The 25,205-nt window shown below is 41.1% G+C and overlaps 1 protein-coding gene across 1 annotated transcript; it reads left to right on the forward strand.

Moving 5' to 3' along the window:
- Positions 1-453: 453 nt before the first annotated feature.
- Positions 454-24,771, forward strand: LOC149459732 (uncharacterized). The gene is made up of 11 exons (XM_089680712.1): positions 454-654; positions 4,861-5,187; positions 7,034-7,122; positions 9,134-9,308; positions 9,437-9,665; positions 12,076-12,569; positions 14,135-14,225; positions 15,630-15,787; positions 18,622-18,782; positions 20,600-20,849; positions 21,849-24,771. The coding sequence occupies exons 1-11, from the start codon at positions 454-456 to the stop codon at positions 22,071-22,073; spliced, it is 2,400 nt and encodes a 799-aa protein (XP_089536838.1). The 3' UTR covers positions 22,074-24,771.
- Positions 24,772-25,205: the final 434 nt, after the last annotated feature.

Genomic DNA, 25,205 nt, shown 5'->3' on the forward strand with positions numbered 1-25,205 from the left:
CAATGTGCTGAAAATACAAATACATACAAAGTTGTATTTGTATGTTATTATTTAATTTCTATTAATACGATTCATTTATTGCAGACAATAAAATACATACACATTTGTATTTTTTATTTTATTATTTAATTTACATTAATATTATTAATGTATTTAGATTTATAGTGTAATCTCTCAGGTGTAGGTCTGTCTCTCATTATATTGCAAAGTGCTCCATAAACTGTTGGCACTGTATAAATCCTGTATAATTATAATATTTTGATATCTCATGCAGCTGTAAGAGGTTAGTGATACTGGCAAAGAATGTTTGGCGAACAAAGGATTGTGTCGTATTTGTGTGTGTTGTATATTGTTGTGTTTTCACTGTCCTCATAGAGACAATCTGTGAGTATTAGATGGTATTTACTAAGCTGTCATAATTACGGATATAGTTTTGTTCTCTTATCAGGAGTCATGTCTGCTCCACACCACTCGAGCTGCTGCTGGTCTCCATGTTATGACGGCTATTCAGGTGGAGTCACCTTTGTACTGGGTGCCCTGGATGGAGACCCTGTGAAGTTAAATCTCCTAAAGGAATATGTCTGTAAAGCACTGTATAGTCTGATCCATGGGTTCCGAGCAACTGCATTCAATATTATCCATTTCTCCCATGTGGTAAGTGCTCCCACCTCCCTCCTCCATTCACGGGCATAGACTATTGGTGTCACTAGCAAGAAGCCAGTCCAGAGACATCATGTGCAGCAGTGAGCATAAAGAGGAATTGACTGAAAAAAGCTATTATTTATGGAACACTGTGCTTAACCACCTTAAAGTGATAGAAAAGGTTACATTTCATTTTACTAGAATAAAAAAGGTGTTATACTTACCTGATCTGTGCAACAATATTCCCCAGAGCAGTCCCTTATGTCCTTTTTTTCTATCCCCTGCTGACGCTGTCCGCTTCTCCCTACTCTGGGTGCCCCCTTAGCAAACCAGGGGGCACCTGTGCAGGCATATTCTCAAGCCGGGCTGTGTGTGTCCATAGACAGACAGAGTGCCATAAGCCACCGCCCTGCTCCATCCTCGCTGGAGCCTCTGGCTCCTGTTGCTTACAGTGCAGGGGTGGACTGACAACTCATGGGGCCCCCAGGCAATAGGGGATCATGGGGCCCCTGTGTCCTCACCCAAACTCAAACCACACCCAAAAAAAGCCTATGAAAGGTACCAGGGGCATCTCATGGGGCCCCCTACTGACCCCGGGCCCTCGGGCAGTGCCCGAGTTCCCAAATGGTCAGTCCGCCCCTGTTTCAGTGTCTACTGTGAGAGCAGGAAGTGAGAGGAGCAGTGCTAGAGCCAGGACAGTGCAGATCAGTGACTCAATTAGGTAAGTGTTTAGAGATGGGGGTGGATAGATTAGGTAGTGGGGAGTTCTTTTTTATTTTAATGCAGATAGTGAATTAATGTAAAAAAAAATATTTTTTTGGAGTTTAGAACCACTACCGCAACATTTAAAAAAAATCCTAGTAGCTCTGTGCCTTGTGATTGCTGTGAACCAATTACAGTGATCACAAGGGTAAACAAAAAATGTAAACACAGCCCTTCCCTGTGGACACACAAAGCAGCAAGGGGACATTTAGACCACAGAGCCGGCACAGTGATGACCAATGTAATAGGGGAAAAACATCATTGACCAGCAACAGTTATGGAGGCACTAACCAGCATCCCCCACCAAGGGGGAACTAACTCAGGGACCATTGTTCAAGCTCTTCTGTGCATTGCCTAGTCCTGACTGCTGCACTGTATACAAAATGTTATACACTACCATCAAAAGAAATCTTTATCTGTCTATAGAAACTGATATAAAGTACATTTGGGTACAGTGTTGTGTTATTGGTTGTATGAGTAGTTGTCAAAAAAACAATCAGCACTGAAAATGGAAAAAATGGCTTGGAAATGAAGGGGTATTATTATTATTATTATTATTATTATGCAGTGTTTATATAGCGCCAAAAAGTTTGCTCAGCGCTGTACAATATAGTGGGGGACAGTACATGAGATAATACAGTAACAAAACAATATACGAGGGGTTCGAGGGCCCTGCTCTTTCGAGCTTACAGTCTAGGAGGGATCTTAAAAGGTGGTACCCATGTAGTTCAGTTAATTACATCCAAATAGTGGTTACATCTACTTTAAAACAACTGTTTGTGTGATTTTCACATTTTTACATGTCGTGCTGATTTACATTGCCCTTATTTGAGTAAATGAAGTGATTAGTCATGTGAGGCCAGGTAGATTACCTAATACAGTGGCTCATTCTAGATGCTCAAAGTCTAACTCGCTGCTATTGTTTTTTTTGTATTATAAATGCCGCCCAGCAATTAATAAAAACTATCTTCCTTACTCCTCTGCAGTCTTGATAGTCCATTCCCCCCACTTCAACTTACTCTGTGGGCTGAGGACCAATGTCACACTTCTTCCCAACCCTTCTTTTTCTCCCTACACCCCATGCATTACAGCCTTCCAGATCTTCATTTCCTCTCCTCTCACCTATCCCAGGTGCTTCCCATCCATCCACCTAATTGTGGGCATGTCCATACCCTGACATAGTGACCTCCCAGTCCATAGTTACAGAAGACTGACTGCTTCTTGCCACTAAGGCAGGCCATAGATGGGTCAAAAATCGGCTGAAAATTCGTCCAAAAGAATAATCGGCCGATTTTCGGATCATTAGTGGGTGAATTTGTCAGCCGTTTTTCGTGATTTTGACACATTTTTTTAATAGGTCACGTTGGAAAAAAAACGGCCGATTTTGTCAATCGGCCGAATTTCACGGCAATGATGGGCAAATCGGCCGATCATTTTATCGATTAAAAAAAATGCGCATGAGCCGTGACCTGCAAGAAGAAGGAAAAGAAAAAGAAGATGAAGACAAAGAAAAAGAAGAAGAACATATGTATCTATTTGTATCCATTTCGGATACAGATGTTTCTATTTGGATACAAATAGATACAATGTTGCAACCGCAATACTTTTAAATGTCAAAAATAATAGCGGTGTCCCTGCAGAGAGCTCCGCTATTATATTTGACATTTAAAAGTATTGCGGTTGCAACATTGTATCTATTTGTATCCGAATAGAAACATCTGTATCCGAAATGGATACAAATAGATACAATGTTGCAACTTTGCTATACTTTTAATGTCAAATATAATAGCGGAGCTCTCTGCAGGGACACCACTATTATATTTGCCGGCCGTAGACGGGACGAAAATCAGCCGATTTTTTTTTTTTACCAATGGTGGTAATGTCGGCCGATTGAACGACCGATTTTTCATTTTTAAAAAAAAAAACGGCCTGTTTTTGCTCTGTCTATGGCCTGCCTAAGAGGGTGATTTATTAAAACTGGAGAGTGCAAAATCTGATGCAGCTGTGCATAGAAACCAATCACCTTTCAGGTTTTTTATTCAAAGCTTAAGCCCTGGTTCACACTGATGCGGTGCAAAATTTTCAGCGTTTTCTGTGCGAATTCCGCACCGCATCAGAATCGCACCCTGTTCGTGCGAACCGCTGCGGGTGTGTATGTAAACAACACCCCGAAAGCGGTCCACAAAACGCGGTACGATGTGCAGAATCAGATCGCATGGGTGTGAATACCTATGCGATCCGATTCTAGTGTGGACCAAAAAAGGGTCCTGCATGTTTTTGGTGCAGGTGCGGTGCAAATAGAGCCATACAAAATGTATGGCTCCAATCGCACCGCATACAAATCGCATGTGATTTGTCCAGGAATGTGGTGCAGTTCCTGTGCGAATCACATGGGATTGACCGCAACGCACTGATGTGAACCCAGGCTTATTGAACAAACTGAACTTAGAAGCTGATTGGCTACCATGCACAGCTGCACCAGATTTTGCACTCTCTAGTTTCAGTAAATCAACCCCTAAGGGACATCATGATGCTCTTCACTAGTACTCCTGGCTCTTCCAACTCTTTATCCACCTGAACACCCAATGGGCAGTTAGTAAACTATGTTGAATGTATAAGATGCCACTCTGTCTATTAAACACTTCTTGTGACATCATACTGTAATTTCATTTTTTCTTAACTGATTAGATTTCATTCTTTAATCAACCATGGTCACTATGGTTTTTTTTGCACTTTACACTATTGTATGGTTACTTTGTACATCCAGTGTTATTTGAAAAAAAGCATTAAAAAAAAGCTGCAGCTGTACTCACCATTATTCATCATGGTACTCTCCAGTTCCTCTTCTCTGCCACAAGATGTCCTCAGTCCACCATCTTTCAACCTGGAAGACTGAGGAGATACTGTGAGTACAGGGCATCATGGACCCACCCCTGAGTGAGTGTAACTAAGGCACCTTGCAATCAATTTATTGAGGCATAGTGACTGTGGCATCTTGACTTCAGCATGCTCCCTATATCATTGAAAACCGACCACCTTTGCAGAAGATGCAAAGAAGAAGAGGAGGTAATCTGATTGTCTGCAGGGAGAGCCTGCAGTTGGGCTTGAGCAACCATTGAGATAAAATATCAGCCGCACAGGGAGTGCTGTGTCTTCATTGAGTGTGCAGACTCATAATCTTCCATTGTGAGAAGGAGCAGTTAAGCATAAGTACTGTATAGCATTGCAACGCAGGAAGGAGAACCTATGTAATGAACAAATATGGCTGCTTCCATGTTCAGATATAATTGCAATCTATACATACAGTAGTAACAAAGACTTTTATAATCTTACATTTATTTATTTCAAGCTGATCTTCATGCATAGATTAAAAAAAAACTGATAAGACCATACTTTTTCCTTTGCAATGATGTCTCAGTTTAATCATTTTTTATCTTTAACTTTTTTTTCTGCTAGATTAGCAAGTGGTGCGATTGTGCTGTGACATGGAGACCAGAGGCTGTGGCCCAAGCTGTTTCATGGACTCAGGGTCTGGCTTGTGGGTCAGGAGCCAACCCTACTGGTGCCTTGGCTGCAGCGTTAGAGGATCCAGCGTGCAAAGCTGTATACTTAGTGATAGACGCCCTACCACCCAGTGTGCTGACTGATATCTACAGTTACCTAGCCCAGAATGAGAGGGCTTGTGCTGTAAATGTGGTGTATCTAACAGAAGAGCCCAGTGACAGAAAGACAGAGGGGTTCTTCCGTGAGATAAATCTAAAGCCTCTCGGACCATCCAGTATGGTAAGTTACAGGAATGGACACCAAGGGAAAATGTTTTAGGGGAATGGTCAGCATGAATGTTTGGGAATTTGCCTTGAATTAACCCTTTCCTGCCGGCCATACATATGTACGTGACAGCGTGGCTATGGGATTTAATGCTGTACTGCTACATATATGCATACGGCCAGCATTCCTTTTCTATGCTGTAGACGCTTATTCACTCACCTTCATCACTGTGACTATCATGTCACCGGGGCGGACTGACCATTTGGGAACTCGGGCACTGCCCGAGGGCCCGGGGTCAGTAGGGGGCCCCATGAGATGCCCCTGGTACCTTTTTCATAGGCTTTTTTGAGTTTGGGCAAGGACACAGGGGCCCCATGATCCCCTATTGCCCGGGGGCCCCATGAGTTGTCAATCTGCCTCTGCATGTCACCGACAGCTCCCAGTTATTGTTTACAGTAAGGAGCCAAATGAACAAATGCAACCATCGCTCAAATCTTCATGCAGACCAGGATAACTGAAACTGTCATTTGTAGAGGTGCAGCAAAACAGGGCGCACTCTCTTCGTGCATTAACGTAGTAAACCAAGAATTTATTATGAAGCATAAAATTGCATACTCACAATCCAAAGGGGGATAAAAACAGACAAGAAGAGTCCATAATGGCAGTCAATTTGGACTGTCATTATGGACTCTTCTTGTCTGTTTTTATCCCCCTTTGGTTTGTGAGTATGCAATTTTATGCTTCATAATAAATTCTTGGTTTACTACGTTAGTGCACTAAGACAGTCAGGAGCCAGTAGGATTGGCTCCTGATTATGTGATCACTGTGACAGCCAATCACAGTGATCACATGATCAGGAAGCCCCTGCATTAAGATTCCCTATAAAGTCCTTTCTCCCATTGGCAGATAAGGTACAGTCCCTCCAGTCAATTATGTTTTTGTTTCGTTTTGTCTAGAGTGGGGAGAGATTAGAAGTGGTGCCAGGTTTTTCTGCTATCCTGGGTTTATATAGCACCAACATCAAGTGCTGTGCTGTACAATATAATACAGACAAGGATGAGTAAGGCAAGCCATAGACGAGTCGTTTATCGGCCGAAATTTCGTCCGCATGAAAAATCGGCCAATATTCACGCCGTTAGTTGGGCCAGCCCGTCGGCCATTTTTCACAGATTTTCTCGTTTTGTATTATCGATCATGCTGGAAAATCCACGAAAAACATCTGTTTTTCGTGGACATTGGTGGCAGCATCGCTGCCAGCAACGACCGATTTTTCATTTGTCGGCCGACAATTCGGCCGATAAACGACCCGTCTATAGCCAGCCTAACACAGATAATACAAACATATAGAATATTTATGTTATAGGTGTGTATGTTTTGATAATCCTAAGTGTGTCTCTAGTCAAAGGTTTTTCATTTTTTTAATGTAGGAAATAACTAAAACGTTGCTCAGTTTTCTTTGTGCTGTCTGTTTCCCATTAGGGAGATTTCTATTCATTTCCTGTTACAGAGACACAACAGGAAATAAGAAATCTCTTCAAAGTGAGGGGTTTTCCCCTTTTAGATAGTTTCAGTCACCAGCACATTGGAAGATTTCTCCTTGCCTCCTGTTGCAAGCGACATATGTATAATTTCTGACACAGTGACAATGGTGACCAGGACAAATAAGGGATGTATGTCTCCAACAGACACAGAGACAGCAGTTAAAAACCTGACTGGGGGTCTAACCCCTCACTACTCTATCGAAAACTAAAAATGTATTGGCTTTTAAGTGATCAAAGTGATGGCTTTGTTTAGAATTGCTACATAACATTTTTTTAGAGACTGCAACAGTAAATCAATATTTGTGTGTTTCGGATTTTAGATAAAAAGCACTGAGATTATAAACATGAGTCACTGCTGTCGTACCCCTTCACCCTGCACTGCCTCTACAATTCACTCTCTGGAGCTCCGGTATGTCTACCTCTTTAGCTATATATTATTGAAAGAAGGATTCCAGACAGATATACAGAAAAAAAAACAAATTAATGCAACTCTGTATTTGTTAATACTTCATAAATGTATTTTTTTTTAAATCCAAGCAGTGTAAGTATCTGTATTTGACCTGGTACCAGCCTCTAGCAGTCCCAGTACAGCACCGCTCAGACTTAGAATAAGCAGAACAAGGAGCCAGTCAGTTGTGCTGCAGTACTCATGTTCTAACAGAAAGCACCAGGATAGTAGGAAAGAACAGAGAGACAGAGAGGTGAGCTCATTATCTGTACAGTGGGGCTGGAGTGTGAGAGAAAGAAGCAGCACAAGAAGCCGATCTGTTCATGTATTCACAAGAAGCAAGCTCAGAGGAGGAGAAAGCAGAGTGACAGAGAGTTCATCACTGTGCTGCTTCTCCTTTCACTGTTCAGTCACAGACTGAGAGAGGTACAAGGCCTTTAAGTGTTAATTAAAGTGGTTGTAAACCGCTGACATGAAATATGAACAAAGCATATCCCTCTATGGTGTGTACTTGCCTCAATCTAGAATCTAGAGCACTAAGGGGTTTATTTACTAAAGCTGGAGAGTCCAAAATCAGACTCCCTTCTGCATAGAAACCAATCAGCTTCCAGGTTTCATTGCCAAAGCTTCATTGAACAAGCTGAGGTTAGAAGCTGATTGGTTTCTATGCAGAAGGGAGTCTGATTTTGGACTCTCCAGCTTTAGTAAATAAACCCCTAAGTGTCTGTCCGCTGCCTTGTTCCTCTGATATCTGCACGAGTCACTTCTGATAAGTTTTCCTGACACCAAGAGAAAAAAGGTGAAGGAGGAGGTAAGTCCAGCACACAGCTTGTGATTGACAACCTCAGCTCCGTTCCTGTGTCCTGCATGAAGGAGGGTGTGTCCCTTCCCTACAATGAGCTCTGCAGAGTATAACTTCAGCTACCTGCTTTCTAAAAGCTCGCACAAGTTGTGTAAATTCTGGATTTGAATGGATGTAGAGAAGAGAGGGCTGCAGATAAGCAAGTACAACTTACATAAGAGGATTTTTTTCATCTCTGTGTATCTTCTAATGCTAGTCACTTCAATGAGTATATGCAGTGGCATCTCTAGGTGGGTGTGGGGGTTGCGCGCCGTACCGAGTGACACCTATCGCACGGGGTGACATCGGACCCTCTCCACGAGCTCCACAAAAAGGAAAGTTTTAAAGCAAGCCGACGATCCCCACAAGATGGATCAGATCTGCAGATTGAGCATAATGGATCGAAGTCCAATCCATTATGCTCCCCAATCCACAGATCCAATCCATCTTGCGGGGATCGTTGGCTTGTAAATTATACAGAATTAACTGATCTAGGTAAGGCTGTGCAAGATCTGGGACTGGACCGGTGTTGAAAGATCAGTTAACCCCGTAAAGGTTGCAAGCCGATGATCCCCGCAAGATGGATCGGATCTGCAGATTGGGGAGCACAATGGTTTGGACTCCGATCCATTATGCTCAATCCGCAGATCCGATCCATCCTGTGGGGATCGTCGGAGGGGTGACACCAAGTTTTACCGCACCGGGTGACACCAACCCTAGGAACGCCCCTGAGTATATGTAAGGGTTTACAACCACTTTAACTGCAGGGCTCCAGACAGGGCTGTGCTGTTTAAATCAGGACTGAAGGGAAATACAAAATAAATACAAATCCTTTGGCAGGTAAAATTGACTATATACTTGATATAAAATTTGAGTATTTAGATTTTTAATTGAAGCCCAACTCTGGTCAAAACAAAAACATAAGAAAATGTATCAAAACTGGAGCAGACAGAATCTGGAGCAGCTGTGCAAGGCAACCATCCAGGTTCTATTTTCAGCTTGTTTAGTTAAGCTTTGCAAATGAAAGATAGAAGATAAAAACACATAGTTCTGTTTTAATTCGATTTTTTAATGATAGATGTGCCCTCTGATGACAAATTTCTAAAAATACTAAACATATATATTTTGCAGTCCACCACCCAGCTGCAGTGTGACCTGCAAAGAAACTCAAGGACTTTATTTATCAAAATCAGCCCAAATGACCAAGACTCCAGCAGCTTTGAGTCTTCTGAGAGGGGCTCGAGTCCTGGCTCGCAGGGACAGAGATGGACTGTATTACATGGGGCACATTGCTTATGATGTGGAGGTAAGTCATAGAACTGTGTTTATTCTCCAGATTAAACCTGACTTGCAGGTGATCTCAGAACTTCTCCATCCTCCTTGCTTAACGATAAAACCTATTCTTCTGTCCCTCTGCATTCTTTTACCACTCAGGGCTTCCCGGAGCGTTTTCTTGTGGAGTTTGAAAAATGTCGCACTCTTAAGGGAAAAGCTCAGTTCCGTATGCAGGAGACATCAGTCTGTGACATCATCCATTATGAAGATGCAAGATGGAGGCCTTTAATTCCTGGAGATCATGTGTTGGCTCCACTAGATACCAGTATGGAGCAGTACGGACCTGGAACCATTTTAAGAGGAGCAGAGAACAGAGAAAGAGGCCTGGGTATTGCTTTGTTTCTTTATTTTAAAAGCAAGAAGGAGTATTGTCACAAGTCTCTTTGTTAAGAGTAAAGAAGGGACCTTAAAATTACAAAATAACAAATATAGCAATATAGAAATTGGATAATAATGTTAATTTGTTTAACACTTTTGGTAGTAAAATAGTAAAGGCAGTGGTAGAAAAATAGTACATTTTGTAAGACCAAAAATACTCACAGGAATTGGACTGAATGATGCTAGCCATCATTTATCCTGAAAGAGAGCGGTGCTGGATGAAGGAAAAATGCTGGGAACAGCCGTTGGAGAATGAGTTGGGTGAGTAGTGCTTGGCCACATTTTTTTCTAATATAATATATAATATTATAAGTAGTAGTATATCACTAACTATATTACAAACTATGCAACTACGCTGCAATCTCCTGAAGACGTGCCTTTGCACAAAACGCGTTGGGGCAAAGCTACATGCTGACGTCACACCATCTTTGTAAGTGTTTGTTGTGCAATTCCTATTGTTTGATCCTCCTGGAGCAAAACTATTGTGGTTTTATCACTACTGAATTGGAATATTGTGCAATATTAGTTAGTTTTTTATTTATATTGAGCTTCACTGCCCTCTTTTAATAAAATACTACACTATATGAGCTTTTACTTTGTGGTTTTATTACGTGAGTGGCTTTTCCCACATAGTGCCTTATAACTCTTTGGGTAATCCCTACTATGGAGGAAGATTGTGTTTTGTCTACTTTGGAGGAGTTAAGTCATCTTCTGTGTATATGTGTGATTAGTTGCATGGATAACTGCAGCCTAATATCTGGTGAGTGCATAGTGCTGGTTACAGGACACTCCTGGTGCTGCACATGTTCATGCTGGTGAATTTAAAGAATCAAGACACCATTGTTCTTTCAATTGAAGAATTTTATTAGAAGATTTCACATAAGACTGTTTCACTGTGATCTTTTTTATTAACAATTTTAAGCATTGCTTTATCTTGTTTGATATATATATATATTTTTTTATGAACACTTTAAAAGCACATTTTTATTTAACCACTTATATTGTTAGGCACTGCATTTTTATGCTGTTCTATTTGAGGTTCATATATTGACCTTATAATTCCAGCAACCATCAGTTATCTCTAGTTCTGACAATGGTTTATTGTTTTAACTAAATTCTTAAACCCAACTTTTTCATTTAATTTCACCGTGCATACCGAGTAGCGTAGGCAAAAATACGGTAAATTCTGTATATGCAGCTGAAATTCAAGTCAGTCTGTTGTTTTGTCTTCTGAAGGCAAATCACAGGTTCACTTTAGGCCAAGTGCCATTGAGACTGGAAATGCTCAGAACATCTTCAGATCTGTGGTGGAGTAAAAAAAGACAAGCTTGAAGACTATTTGTAGTTGAAACAAGAATTATTATTAGATTATAACTTCCAATGGGATATGATGAACAGCATTGCATTCTCTTCTGTCCTCAAGTGTTTGTCAAGCCCCAAACTTTTTTTTTAGTGTTAGATAGAATGGAGAAGGATCGAAACCCCTGTCTGCTATTTGGGGCTCTGTCAGAGATTCATTTTACTTCCTGTCTTGGTAACAGTATTTAAGCAGACAGGAGGTGAGAGAAAATCTCCAACACAGACACAGACTGAAACAAAGTGATATGGTTCTCTCATTCCCTTACTCTACTTAAAAATGCATCTTTATTTTTTCCTGTCTTGCTGTTGGAGAGTTTCTCTCACTTCCTGTCTAGTAAACTGTTGTCAGCAGAACAGGAAGTGAGGGAAAATGTATTTAATTAATTCCTTGATAGCAGTATGTAGGGTGGGTAGGTGGGACTTATCTTGCTAACTGCCACCAAGTGTGGATAACATAAGAGGCCTACCTCAGGAAGGGTTCTTCTAGGCTACGCTAGGCACCATAGACTGGGTGACTTTCCCTGCACATTAGGTACCTTTACTTGTGTCATGCTCATCAATGCCCTGAGACAAGACGGAGGCTGCTTTTGGGGATAGCTCAAATGTAAGGTGGACCTCCAACTTAGAGATCGCCATACACTGTGTACACTTGTACAAATAAACTGGACTCCAGTACACTATCTCTTCTACACTGCTTTGTCCTGCACTGGCGCATGTGTGCAGGAGTTACATCCCTGTCCCTGGCACTCGGCTCTATTCTTGACATGCCAAATGTACAGTGCACAGACAGCGCATTCACCTTGTAGTATACACCAAAGGCAAAACATTACCAGGAACTGGACTAAAGGTTTAGTGGCAAAAGAGACTTTGCATACCCTTCTGCTAAAGAAAAAAACTCCACCTCCGAGTGTTTTTTCTTGAAGAACTTTAGTTCCATTTGAATAATAAAGTATGTATAAATAAAATTACTTAATAAAAATAACACCTTTAATACTCTCTAGCTTTTGATAGCAATGGAGTTCTTGTAGCATTTTGGAATGGAAAGACCAAACAAGTTCCTGCTGGCCTCTCCATCTGGATCCCACAGGATTTAAGTGACCGCATTACTCTGGAACTCCACATCCCAGCAGAAGCTCGGAAGAAGCTGATGGAGTCTTGCCCTGGGTTCCCGTTCATAGGAACTGGCTATAAAAACCCCCAGTGTCAGACCGAAGAAGCAAGTCTTACATCCGGCTCCCACAACTGTTTGTATTGCCTTTCTGGCTCTGATGTTTGCCAGAGGTGCCATGTGCCAGAGGAGCTGTGGGCAGCTCTGAGAAACTCCCTGAATCACATCAACAATATGACTTCACCTAAGGAGAAATTGGCCAAAAAAGTGGACAAGAAGAAGGACCTTGAACAAGACGCTTCTCCAAAAACTGTCCACAGAAAAGAGAGGGCAAAACCTCAGAAGAGAGTCATACTAGAAAGGACAGGATCCCAGCAACAGAAGCCGGTAAGTAATCAGATATATTACAGAGGAAGTAAGCACAGATGTTCTTTCCTAAGCAAATATCTGCTGTGTCTTTTTTGTTGATGTTAATATTTCCAGTGAAGACAACTGGTGTACAGAATTGTTGAGAATACTGTGAATAGAAATTGATTGATTAATGACTAAAGTGTATTTAAACCTAAAAGTAAAAATGTAACTTATCAGTCCTTGGATGTGTTGGCTGCATTTGTTCTCTTTTAGGTTTCTCTTCCCTTTAAATTTCACCTGGAAATCCAGCCAGTAATACACATCATGTTCTAGGGTGACAACACTTACAACTTGTATCTATAGAAGAGCAGTGTTATCACCATAGACTGATCCGATTTGTACACAAACTCCTGTCCGTCTCCTCATTTCCATTGCAAGATACTAAATTAAAAAGAAATCTGAAATTAATACCTTTGATATGAAAAATATGAATTCCCTTTTATGAAAAAATATTGCCATTTTCTACCTAGTAGTAGGTAGCCACATTCAGCTGGACTTGTTCTGTAATGCTAAAGACATTTCACTACTAATCCAAGTAGCTTTTTCAGTTCTTAAGAATGTCAGGAACATATCCCAGCATTTAAAGCCACACAAGTAACTCCTCCTTTTCCAGCCACCTTGAAATGTTTCTAGGCAGGTTTTGATTGTCCATTAACAAGATGGAAGGTGTTGCAGTTTGTGAAACAATATTGTTTAATTACATAATCCCATCTCTTGAAGGCTGGAAGTCTGGAACATGTGCTCATTGTTTGAATTACACAACTGACAGTATGAATAGTTGGGTTCATAATGATTGGATTAAGATTGGTATGTAATGCTATTAGGAAGATATTGCCAGGTGACCCACTCATTCATTAGCACAAGCACATGTGCAAGTGCATGTACTTGCTCCTGGGCATGGAGGCATAGATGGCCAAAAATGTTTATATGTTCATGTTCGCATCTCTCGGTGCATGTGTGGAAACACAACCTCTGAGTAATTATTGCCAAGTAAGCCTTTTAGAGTTCTGCTGATACTGGTGCTGAATGGTCTTTCAGCTTCTAGAGTTTCACTCACCAGTTCCTGCACCAAGGCACTTGTGTCCTCCATCTCCCCTGTAGGCTTTGACTCATGGGAATTGTGTATGAGGCCACCCTTGTCCTCATACAGGTATGTGACTGGAGCAATTAATTATGTTCCTGACAATCACTATAACTGAAAAAGCAACTTGGATAAGCAGTGAAACATCTTCAGCATCACATGACAGGTGAATGTGAATAACCACTACTAATTATACTATGACCAGGGGCGGACTGACAACTCATGGGGCCCCCCGGGCAATAGGGGATCATGGGGCCGCTGTGTCCTTGCCCACACTCAAAGCACACCCAAAAAAGCCTATAAAAGGTACCAGGCGCATTTCATGGGGCCCCCTACTGACCCCGGGCCCTCGGGCAGTGCCCGAGTGCTCGAATGGTCAGTCCACCCCTGACTATGACTAGGATAGATGAGAATGTTTACAGACATGGTACCTTCATTTTGTTTTTATTTTTTTTTACAGAAGCAACATGTTTTTAACAGAGACATGCAGACAGAAGGAATATTAAGATCAGACAGCAGTCCAATCAAATATGAGTTACAAAAAACAAATGGTAATTATGTGTTTTTTATGTTTCCATAATTAGAGTGTGTATATGTAATGGTACCTGATCTAATTGCCTTAACTGGAAAGTATAATGGGAGATATTTATCAATCAAATTAGTGACACAATTAGTTGCAAATCAGGTTGCATCTCCTTTGGCAAATTGTCTGCAACAAGTTTACAGTTGACTTGTGCATCTGTATTCCTGGGCAGCCAAGTGCAACTGTTTGCAAAGTTCTGAGACAGATTTATTACTGAAGATAAGACAGTTGCATAATTAAAGCAGAACTCAACTGTATCTGAGCACCACAAACTGAGAATTCTATTTAACTGATTTTTAATATTCAATGCAAACTTGCTCATCCATGTCTCCAAGCTTTATTTTGTTGAGAAATCACTTTGACACCCCCTAGCATTTCTAGTTCATAATGAAAATTGTTTAATATTCCACTGCAGTAGCAGGACCAGATACAATTTTAGGGCTTTCAAACAAAATTAGTTAACTCAATAGTAGCAGGAAAGAATGCTCTGATGAATGATTATTTTATAAACATTTAACCCAAAAGCTAACTGGCATGCTTTAAAAAAACAACTGCCTATTATACCCCCTCAAGACTACAAGTATTGTTCTCACAAACGTCCCCTTTATGTTTCCAGGGCTGTGGCCTCACAGGTACTTTGGTTCATATATTTTGGGATTGCCCGACCATATCTTTGATTTGGCGCAAGATATCTGAGGTGGCTACCTCACTGGCGGGTATCCCGGTACGATTGTCTATACAGACCTGTTTATTGGGGGCTCATATCCCGGGGGTCTCTGATTCCATTATGAGATTGATACATACTATTTGTATTGCCACTTTATGGGCTATTGCCTTACATTGGAGATCCAATGCTGTACCCTTAGCCTCCGTTTTACACAGAGTTGATGCTGTAATGCTTATGGAACGTATTCATTATACCTTAATGGATAAGATGCACTTATTTGATAAAAAATGGGAGTCATGAAGGGATTATAGACATTTACTGCATAATTAACAACATTCCAAGTGGAGGTTGACTGGCATATACTGTTGACAGATGTATCATTTAACCTGCTTTATCGTCTACGTATTTCATGTACTTGCAATCTACTCTTTTCTATTTCCTCTCTTTCTTATATTAATATACTTTTCTGTATTGTACTTTTCAAAAGTGCCTTGTTTTTGTTGTAAGTATCACTTGAAAATGTACTGGTGTTTTACAGTCTACTTTTGCAAAATAAAACTGTTTGTAAACAAAAAAAAAAAACAACTGCCTATTGCTGTCTATGGCTTATCCCACAACCTGTCTGTGTGGTCAGAGAGTAGTCCAGCCATGGACTGAACACAAGTTGGATTCTCTTCACATTGTTAATAGTTATTTCTTTGTTAGATGATGCAGTGTCCTCCTCATACAATCCCTCGAGGCTGAACAACATGACACATCTCCAGGCTACCTTGGAACATATAAATCAGGCAATGAAAGAGGACCGAAAGGCTATGGAATCCGCTTTACTTGAGCGCCGACCTCGTTCTACTCCTCTCAAACTGGTAAGTAAAAAACATAAATGGAACTTATGCTCATACACATATATAGTATGTTTCATCAAAGGGTGAATTGAGTTTGCATATCTTATTTTGGCCTGTTTTCAGCTGATTTTCAATGTAACCTGATTCACAAAAATGTTATCATAACATCATAATTTATGCTATGCGCATTTTGTCAAATAAAATAGGTTTGCGCTTATATAGATCTCATATCATCTAAAGTGTTAAATGAATCAAAAATGTCCATCTCATAAAAAATATATATAAAAACGTGCAAAACAATTGTGTCAAATAAAGTCCAAAAACAGTGATAAATAAAATTATAATCAAATTCCAATTATGCACATTTTGTGGCTAATTTATCTTTTGCTTTAAAGCATATCTAAACCCCAAAACAAAAATGTAATATATTGCAGCTTACCAAACCTTAGATGTGGTGGCTGCACTAGTTTTCTTTTTTTTCAGGCTTTTTTCTTTTATATTTTTTTGGTAATCCTGCCAGTAAGACACTTTCTGTTCTAAGTTGACCCTCCGACTCCTTTGTACCACCATACCTACTTAAATGTGAGCGAGAACTCGGCAGGAAGTTCTCGGCTGAACAGAGGGATCATGTTTTGTACTTTGCTCATCGCTCTTCAACTGCGAGCAAATATCAAGAACTGAGCTATAAATTGCTTACCTGATGGTATAAGGTCCCAGCCTTGTTACAACACCTTTACCGGAGGCAACGAATATTTGCTGGCGCTGCAAGGAAGTGGAGGGCACGCTCCTCCAAGGTTTTTGTTCTTGCAGGAAATTGGCCAATTATTGGTCATGAGTTAGGGAGACTATTAAACATTTGATAGACTTTGATCTAGGTGAGGACCCAGCCGGGTATCTACTGCTTCACTCTGACCTCTCGAGAAAACGGTAGAAAAGCTCTCTGCTGGTGCATTTGATAAATGCTGTTCGGGTTTGCATACCATCACTCTGGAAACAGGAGACCTCCATCTCTCTTCATGTGGTTTAACAGAATTGCGGATATTCATTCTATGGAAAGTGCCATGGCTGGGCTTTGCGGCAAGGAAGAAACATTCCGCAGTAGGTGGTTCCATTGGACCCCTTATATTTGCTCCACTGAATATGAGTCCATTATGCATTCAGGAGATTGAGGTCTCATCCTACCCTCTTCAGTCCCTTGCCTCCCCCGCCCCTCCCCCTCATCTTCCTTTCAATCCTCACCCGTTTCCGACTTTCCTCTTTTTCTTTTCTTTTTTTCCGTTCGGTATACTTCTACTATATATAGCTATTTAAATTCACATACAGATGGGATGCTTCTTTACCATGTTTTGCTGTCTCAGTTTATTGTTTGAGGATGGCTTCTCAACTTTCTGTTTGACAGGTTTTTGTACCGTTCTGTAAAATGTTTCATTGTGCAACTTGACTATGCTACAGTTGGTGACTGTTCTGTAGGCATTCCTATTTGTAAGTAAACAAAACTTCTTCAATAAATAAAGAATGTTAAATAGAAAAAAAAAAAAGAAACAATGTTACTGAAAACAGTCAGTACAGACAGAGAGCACAGCTTGCAAGATTTCTGGCAGAATCAAAGGGTATTTTTTTTAACATATCAATCAGATACAACTAAATGCAGGATGCTGTAGAGCACTGAGATGGTGATGCCACCCCACCTGTCACCACCCGTGATGATTCCCAGGGAGCCCAGTACTTCAGTAAACTTTTTCAGGATTCTGAATGGGAGACGCTTGTCTGGACTTATGAACTCAGAGACAACTTGCATTTGATCACTTACTGGGTTCAGAGCTGTCATTCCCTAGCCACTGTAGCCAGGGGAGCAGCTAATCAAGCACAATTTCTGCCTATTTAGCTGCAGTGGAGGGAAGAGGTGACATTAGGGGGTAGATTTACTAAAACTGGAGAGTGTGAAATCTGGTGCAGCTGTGCATGGTAACCAATCAGCTTCTAACTTCAGCCTGTTCAATTCAGCTGTACACTTGGCTTGTGCTCAGTGTGATCAGTTACATTATTTACAGCTGAACTACATAGGGCTATTTGCACAGGCTGCTATGCCTCCAGAAAATGCACAGAAAAGCTTCCTGCACATTTTCTCAAAATACGGCCCACGTGGAAACAGCAAGTGCAGTGCAGTTTCCAGTGCGGGGAACCTGCGCTGTGTTTACCAGTGTGTGGGGATGCCATTAGGATTAATGGTACCCCCACTTATCGCCTGCATTTTTCTATGTGGGTGGTTGCAGCTGCTGGAACAGGTGCGGACCCGCAGCAGGAACAACCCGCACATGTGTGAGCCTAGCCTTACCCTAAAGAACACTTTGGGGGGGGAGGGGGGGAGTTATTTACTAAATCTGGAGAGTGCAAAATCTGGTACAGCTCTGCATAGTAACCAGGTTTTATTACCAAAGGTTTATTAAACAAGCTGATGTTAGAGGCTGATTGCACCAGTTTTAGTAATTCTCACCCTTTGTTATGGTTGCTTGGTGTTAGGTACGATTATTTGTGACTGTTTGTGTTCAGAAGTATTATACTGTCAAATGATAAGCTGAATGTAAATAAACTTCAGTGTAGGCTAATGTATAAAAAAATCCTTGTTTTACGTATAGTTTGTAATTATTACATACTCCTTCCTGCTTTGCAGTGCCACACAATATTTGTGCTTTACTTTCTTATTATCCAAGTCTATGAGTCGTCTGACTCACTGAAAACTATCTATTGCTGTATTCATTTGGATGGTGTGAACTCTCACTTTGCTCATCTTGAGCTATCATTTTGTTCTTTGCTGTTTTGCAATTGTACCATAGTTAACCTTTTAATTCCTTTAGAATTATGAAGCAAAAGCAAGGAGTAACCAGGAGCTGAGGGACGGGAAGGGGGCAGAAAAGTCCAAACTATGGAGGATGCAAGCAGAAGAGAGACAGAGGAGGAGGGAGGAGAAATTCAAGGAGATGGAAGAGAGAGAAGTCAACTTGCAAGACAGCAGAAGGTAGGAAATGTGCTGCCAGCAACTTCTGCCATTACATTTACAGTATGAATGATACATAAGATGCATCCCTATTGGATATCTGTCAGACTCAAAAGTCCCACAGGCTAGGTTATTTTTGCAAGAGAATACAATATTCCTTTTCTATGCTGAAAATTTGTATTTGAAACCTCAGTGCCATCACTCCCCACTTCTCCCCTTCAGAAATTGCTGGGCAGAGGGGTGCAGATTGTTCTTTCCTGTTGCCATGTATCTTCATTGTAACGCACCAAATTGTCCATACAAGAACTTTTAATTCTTAACAGTAGAGTTCATTCATTGGTAGGTCAATGGACATCTTGTAACATGGGGTTGATTTAGTACAGTTAAATAGACTGTGCACTTTTCAAGTGCAGTTGCACTCTGCAAGGGCATTTGATCCAGAGCTTAGTAAATGAGATGGAGCTTCACCTTGGAAAGAATATCCAATCACATGTAAGAAACATAATAGCATTTGGTTGATGGAAATATGCAGAGCTTGCCCTCATTTACTAAGCTCTGGTGCAAATGGCCTTGCACAGTGTATTTGCCTTTAATAAATCAACCTTCATATTTCAATTGGAATGCCAAAGTAGAATACTGTATATGGTTGACATAAATTGTATGACCAAACATTTGTGGACAGTTGACCATCATACCTACACTATATGGCCAAACATATTGGGACACCTCACCAAATTATTGTGTTTATAGTAAAGAGTACTGTTAAAGCAGATCCCCCACCTAACTAATTTCTTATGTTGCTTTAAAAAAATCCTGATATAAAAAAAATTAACTTACCAAAATCGGTGGTAAAATCCAGAGACTGTTATCTTCTTCACTGCAGAGGAGGCAGGTCCTTCTTCTGGTGTGCAGGTGGCGTCCTGGCTATCAGCTCCATAAAAACATTGTTTGACCAGTACAAAGTGGAAGAACTCAAGTGCCTGCACAGAACTCTGACTCCAACGATACTGAACACTTTTGGGATGAAATGGAACACTGATTGCCAGCTACATCATCATGTATAATTATTGTCAGTACCTGATCTCACAAATGCTCTATGTGTGAGTGGGCACAAATTCCCACAGGCACACTTCACAATCTTGTGGGAAGCCTTTCCAGAAGAGTGGAGGCTGTTATAATAGTAACGGAAGGGGAGGGGGTCAAATCCATCCATGGATATGCAACAAGCTCTTATAGGTGTGATGGCGAGGTATGTGTGTTTTATTTTATATTTATATATATATATACACACTCATCGGCCACTTTATTAGGTATACCTGTTCAATTGCTTGGTAACACACATTAGTCAGCTAATCACATGGTAGCAACTCAATGCATTTAGGCATCTAGACGTGGTGAAGACTACCTGCTGAAGTTCAAACCGAGCATCAGAATGGGGAAGCAAGGGGATTTAAGTAACTTTGAATGTGGCATGGTTGTTGGTGCCAGCCAGGATGGTTCAAATATTTCAAAAGCTAATGATCTACTGGTATTTTCACGCAAATTCAGCCCTAGGGTCTGAAAAAGAGAAAATATCCAGTGAACGGCAGTCATGTGGACAAAAATACCTTGATGAGGTCAGAGGTGAATGGGCACACTGGTCTGAGATGATAGAAAGCCAACAGTAACTCAGGTGTAGCTCAATATGGACCAAAATCTCTGAGGAGTGGTTCCAACACCTTGCTGAATCTACTTCATGAAGAATTAAGGCAGTTCTGAAGGAAATATTGGTCCATGTCCTATGTATTAGGCTTATTTTTTCCAGAGTTTTGTCTTACAGATTCTATTCTATTGTTTAGGCTACGTACAGGTCAAAGAATCCTGCTTGACCTGGAGAGAAGACAGAACCAAGAGGGCTTAGAGGTCCAACAGACTGAGACCCGCAGGTCAGTGGCTGAAGAGAGGAGCAAGAAGAAAAATGAGGATATGGAGAGGGAGTGGAGGAAAGAGGAGGACAGAATGAAGTACTGGAGAGACCACCGGCAGCAGAGAGAAAGTATAGAGGTGGAGAAGAACCAGAAGCTCCATGATCAAGAAGTGAAACAGAAGGTGAGTTTAACACACGGTCACATTACTATACCAGTAAATCACTACCATCACCACCACCAATTCAGAAATAGTTTGAAAGTGATATTAGATACTCAACTTTTTAAGCACATTAAGCTGTGGATTTAATTGCTTACTGAATATGCAGCTTGTTTATATTTTAATCCTTCCCTATGTTCCAGTTTAGGCAAGGGCTATAACTACTGCCCCAGCTTTCCTGTTTCAGGGTGGCTCCTTTATCTTGCAGAATTCTGTACACTGTGTGCATCAATAGAAACTCACAATTCTACAGACACTCCACTGCTTCTACTCCCTCTCCTCTCCAAGCTAAAAGTCTGACTTGAGACTGCACTGTCCACTGTTTAAAGAATATGTAAACCCAACATTTCATTTCCTGATATGTGTCTGTTGTACCGTGTACCTGTATGGAAAAATATCCTATTCTCTTTGTATTTTCTTCCTTTGTGTGAATTCCCTGGTGTTCCTGCAAGTCCCTCTGCATCCTATTTAAAAACCGACCACACTAGGCATGAGAGCACAGCATGGTCAGTTCTCTAGCTGTTCTCTCCTTCAGTGATCAGACTTCTGTTGACACGCTCCCCCACCTGTATAGCCATTCACTGGGAAGACAAGTGTGCTTCTGTTTCTCCTCCCCCCACTCTCTAAGCTCCTTATGCAGCTGAGAACAGAGGGGATGTGATCACTTACAAAAAATATATAAACACCTTTTTTATATCTATACACAAATTTTTTTGCCTTCCATTTCTATTTTAAATGGAGTGGATTGTTTCACAAGGTAAGAGTTTGTATATTCTGTACTTTAAAAGATAAGTTCACCTTTTGACAAAATATAATAAATGCTCATTTTCTTTAATTTGTGTATACTTTTACCTGAATTTTTTTTAAATTATTTAATCATTGTTGCCCCTTGTATTAGTCCTGGTAGCTCCATCTTTTGTTCTATTAAACGCACAAGATTCATACAAACATTTGCTGTTCCAGGAAATTGCACGTAGCCAGCTGGCAGCACAGCAGAGACAGCAAGAGGTGGATCTCCAAGAGTGGCGCCGGCATCAGCAGCTGCAGTCGGGAGCCAAGCGCAGAATTTCCAGCAAGCTGGAGCAGTTCTATCAGCAGGCAGAACAGGAGTCTCAGAAGGACAGAGACTTGCAGCATTACTTGAAGGACCACAATCTTCAGATGCTGCGCTCAGCTATGGTTCTGTGAGCATCCAAGACAAAGAAGAATGTGCATTATGTCTACCACCCATGTTATATTCTGATTGTACAAGCTGCTATGGGTGTGTCAACAACTATGTAGTACAAAGGGCCTGCTTGCTTGGTTAAAAATTGATTGGATAATTTCGATAGGTCCTCATTACATATATTTGGTATACCTAGATTGTAACACGGAGTTTAAGGGGTAACACGTATCAAGTTAGTGAAAATGAAAGGAGAAAATATGATCATGGTGGCTTCAGAGCCATAACAAGCCCCTTAGAAAAGAACCATCAAAGTAGATCTAAGCCCAAACAGTTTGTTTTTTAATTTTTGCATGTGATTTAATGATTATCAAACAAACGCAGAAGGTAAAAAATCTTTTTTTTCTGCTTTTCGTTAAAGGATATATACACCAAATAGCCATAACATTATGACCACTGAAAGGTTAAGTGAATAATACTGATTATCTCATTACAATGACATCTGACAGTCTGTGGGATATATTAGGCAGCAAGTGAACATGTCGTCCCTAAAGCTGATGTGTTGAAAGCAGAAAAAATGTGATATGGATTTGAGTAAGTTTTACCAGGGCCAATTGTAATGGCTAGATGATTGGGTCAGAGCAATTCCAAAACTGCAACTCTTGTGGGTTGTGGATTCCCAGCGGTCAGGACCTATGAAAAGGTTCAAGGAAGGAAAACCAGCATCAGGGTCATGGGTGGCCAAGACTCATTGATGCACATGGGGAGCGAAGGCTGGCCTGTGTGGTCCGATACAATAGAATATTTACTGCAGCTCAAATTGATGAAAAAGTTAATGCTAGTTCCAATAGAAAGGTGTCAGAACACACAGTGCTCCGCAGTTTGTTGTGTATGGGGCTGTATAGTCACAGACCAGTAAGTGTGCCCATGCTTATCTGTGTCCACGGCCAAAAGAGCCTACAATGGGCATGTGAGCATCAAAACTGAACCACAGAGCAATGGAAGAAGGCAGCCAGGTTTGATGAATTTGAAGAACACAAGAGCAAGTTTGAGGTGTTGTCTTGGCCTCTAAATTCTCCAGAACCCAATCCAATTGAACATCTGTGCGATGCGCTGGAAAAAATAAGTCTGATCCATTGAGCCCTCACCTCGCAACTTACAGGATCTGCTACTGACCGCTTGGTGTCAGATACCACAGCATACCTTCAAAGGTCTAGTGGAGTCCATGCCTTAATGGGTCATGGTGGATGGTCATAATATTATAGCTGATCAGTGTATAGCCAATCACTAAAATCTCAAAGAAGCATTAACATGTTAATTTATTTTGAAAGTTGTTTTCAATGCATTTAAACTAAAGCCAAAACTTTTTTTTTCCATGTTGGATAGCGTACAGGAGAGTTTTCACCCCTGTCAGCTGTGCATCTCATTGAGGAGATTTCGCTTCATTTCTTGTCCCATAAGCACAACAGGAAGCAAGGGAATCCCTGGTTGTTACCAGGGTCATCAAAACTAATGTCTCCATTGGAAGATTTGCCCTTTATTCTTGTTCTAATGGCAATCCCAAATTTGGGATTTTCTTTAACTTTCTCTCTCAGTGATGCCAGTAAACAGGATATATAGAGAGAGTGAATCTGCCTAACAGGAACACAGACAGCAGTAAAAACCCGACAGGTGTTCCACGCTATCCAAGACTTAAAAAAAGTTTTGCCTTTAGTTATACTGCCCTTCCTTTATCTGCACCACTGTTTTTTAACTTTTAACCAGTCAGGGCACCCTTGAAAAGTATTTTCAGTCTTCAGGCACCCCAGTCTAAGGCTTGGTTCACATTATTGCAGAATGTGCGCAAAATCACATGTGTTCCTGACACAGACAAACACACTGCTCGTTAGCAGACATGCAGGGGTATCATTAGTTCTTAATGGTACCCCCATGCATTGGCAAATGTGGTGCGTTTTCAGCATATAAAAAAAAAAACCCAGGTCGGGAATTCCATCCCTGTGTTTCTGCGGGGCAGACCTATGAAATGAATGGGCTGCCCTATACGCAGCACACAGCCACACAGATGTGAACCAAGGGCTTGTTAACATGTGAGGTTGGAGGACAGTAAAAACCAAACACTTGAGCTGCATTTTTACTATCCCCAACTGCTCCCTCTTTAGCTGTAGCGGCAGCATCTGGGGATGTACACATGTTGTGGCTGGAAGTATACTCCCAGGTGAATGGGGCTGCGCTGCAACCACTCTGCAACTGTGTGCATTGCACGTGGTTGTGGTGTGGTGATGCTGCATTTAAGGGTTAAAACAGGGTGAGGAGGCAACATATTGCCTCTTCACCACCTGTCAAATGCCTCTTAAAAGCGATCTGAGCATGGATCATTGGTCCTTGCTAGTATTATATACAAGCCCTAAAAATCCGTTCAGATCCTACAGGAACAGGGAGTCAGGATTAAAAGTAAAGTACAACCATACGCATATAAACACGCATGTATTTACACCAGCGTCTGGTGATGTCTATGCCTTCCAGACTTCAGGCTGTAATTGACTGCAAAGGATTTGCAACCAAGTATTAAAAAGTGAAAGTTTGATTTAGGATTATTATTCTGTCCCATTACTTTTGGTCCCTTAACAAGTGAGAGGCACATACGCAAACTGTTGTAATTCCTACACCGTTCACCTGATTTGGATGTAAATACCCTCAAATTAAAGCTGACCGTCTGCAGTTAAAGCACATCTTGTTTGTTTCATTTCAAATCCATTGTGGTGGTGTATAGAGCCAAAAATGTTAGAATTGTGTCGATGTGCCAATATTTATGGACCTGACTGTACATACACTCCTGTACACACAGACATATATAAACACACACATACAGTACACACATATATATATATATATATATATATATATATATATATAGCTCCCCGGTGCCAACTGGTCTGGCTGGGGATCAGTGAGCTCAGTGTCATGTGACAGCCGCGGCACTCCTGGTGACCCCTGGGGGGGAAGCACAATAGGGTGCCATGGCACCCCGGTTGAAAAAGGCTGATCTAAACTACAGTTCGCTTCCTCTGAGAAAGTTGGTTGGTCTGACAAGAGCAGTGTTTCATAAAACCATGTTGATTGTTACTTACAGTATAATACTCCCTCTTTCCTCCCACCCC

Source organism: Staurois parvus, unplaced genomic scaffold, assembly GCF_062004578.1.
Source record: "Staurois parvus isolate SC_StPar_1 unplaced genomic scaffold, SC_StPar_1.0 ptg000249l, whole genome shotgun sequence".
NCBI lineage: Eukaryota > Metazoa > Chordata > Amphibia > Anura > Ranidae > Staurois > Staurois parvus.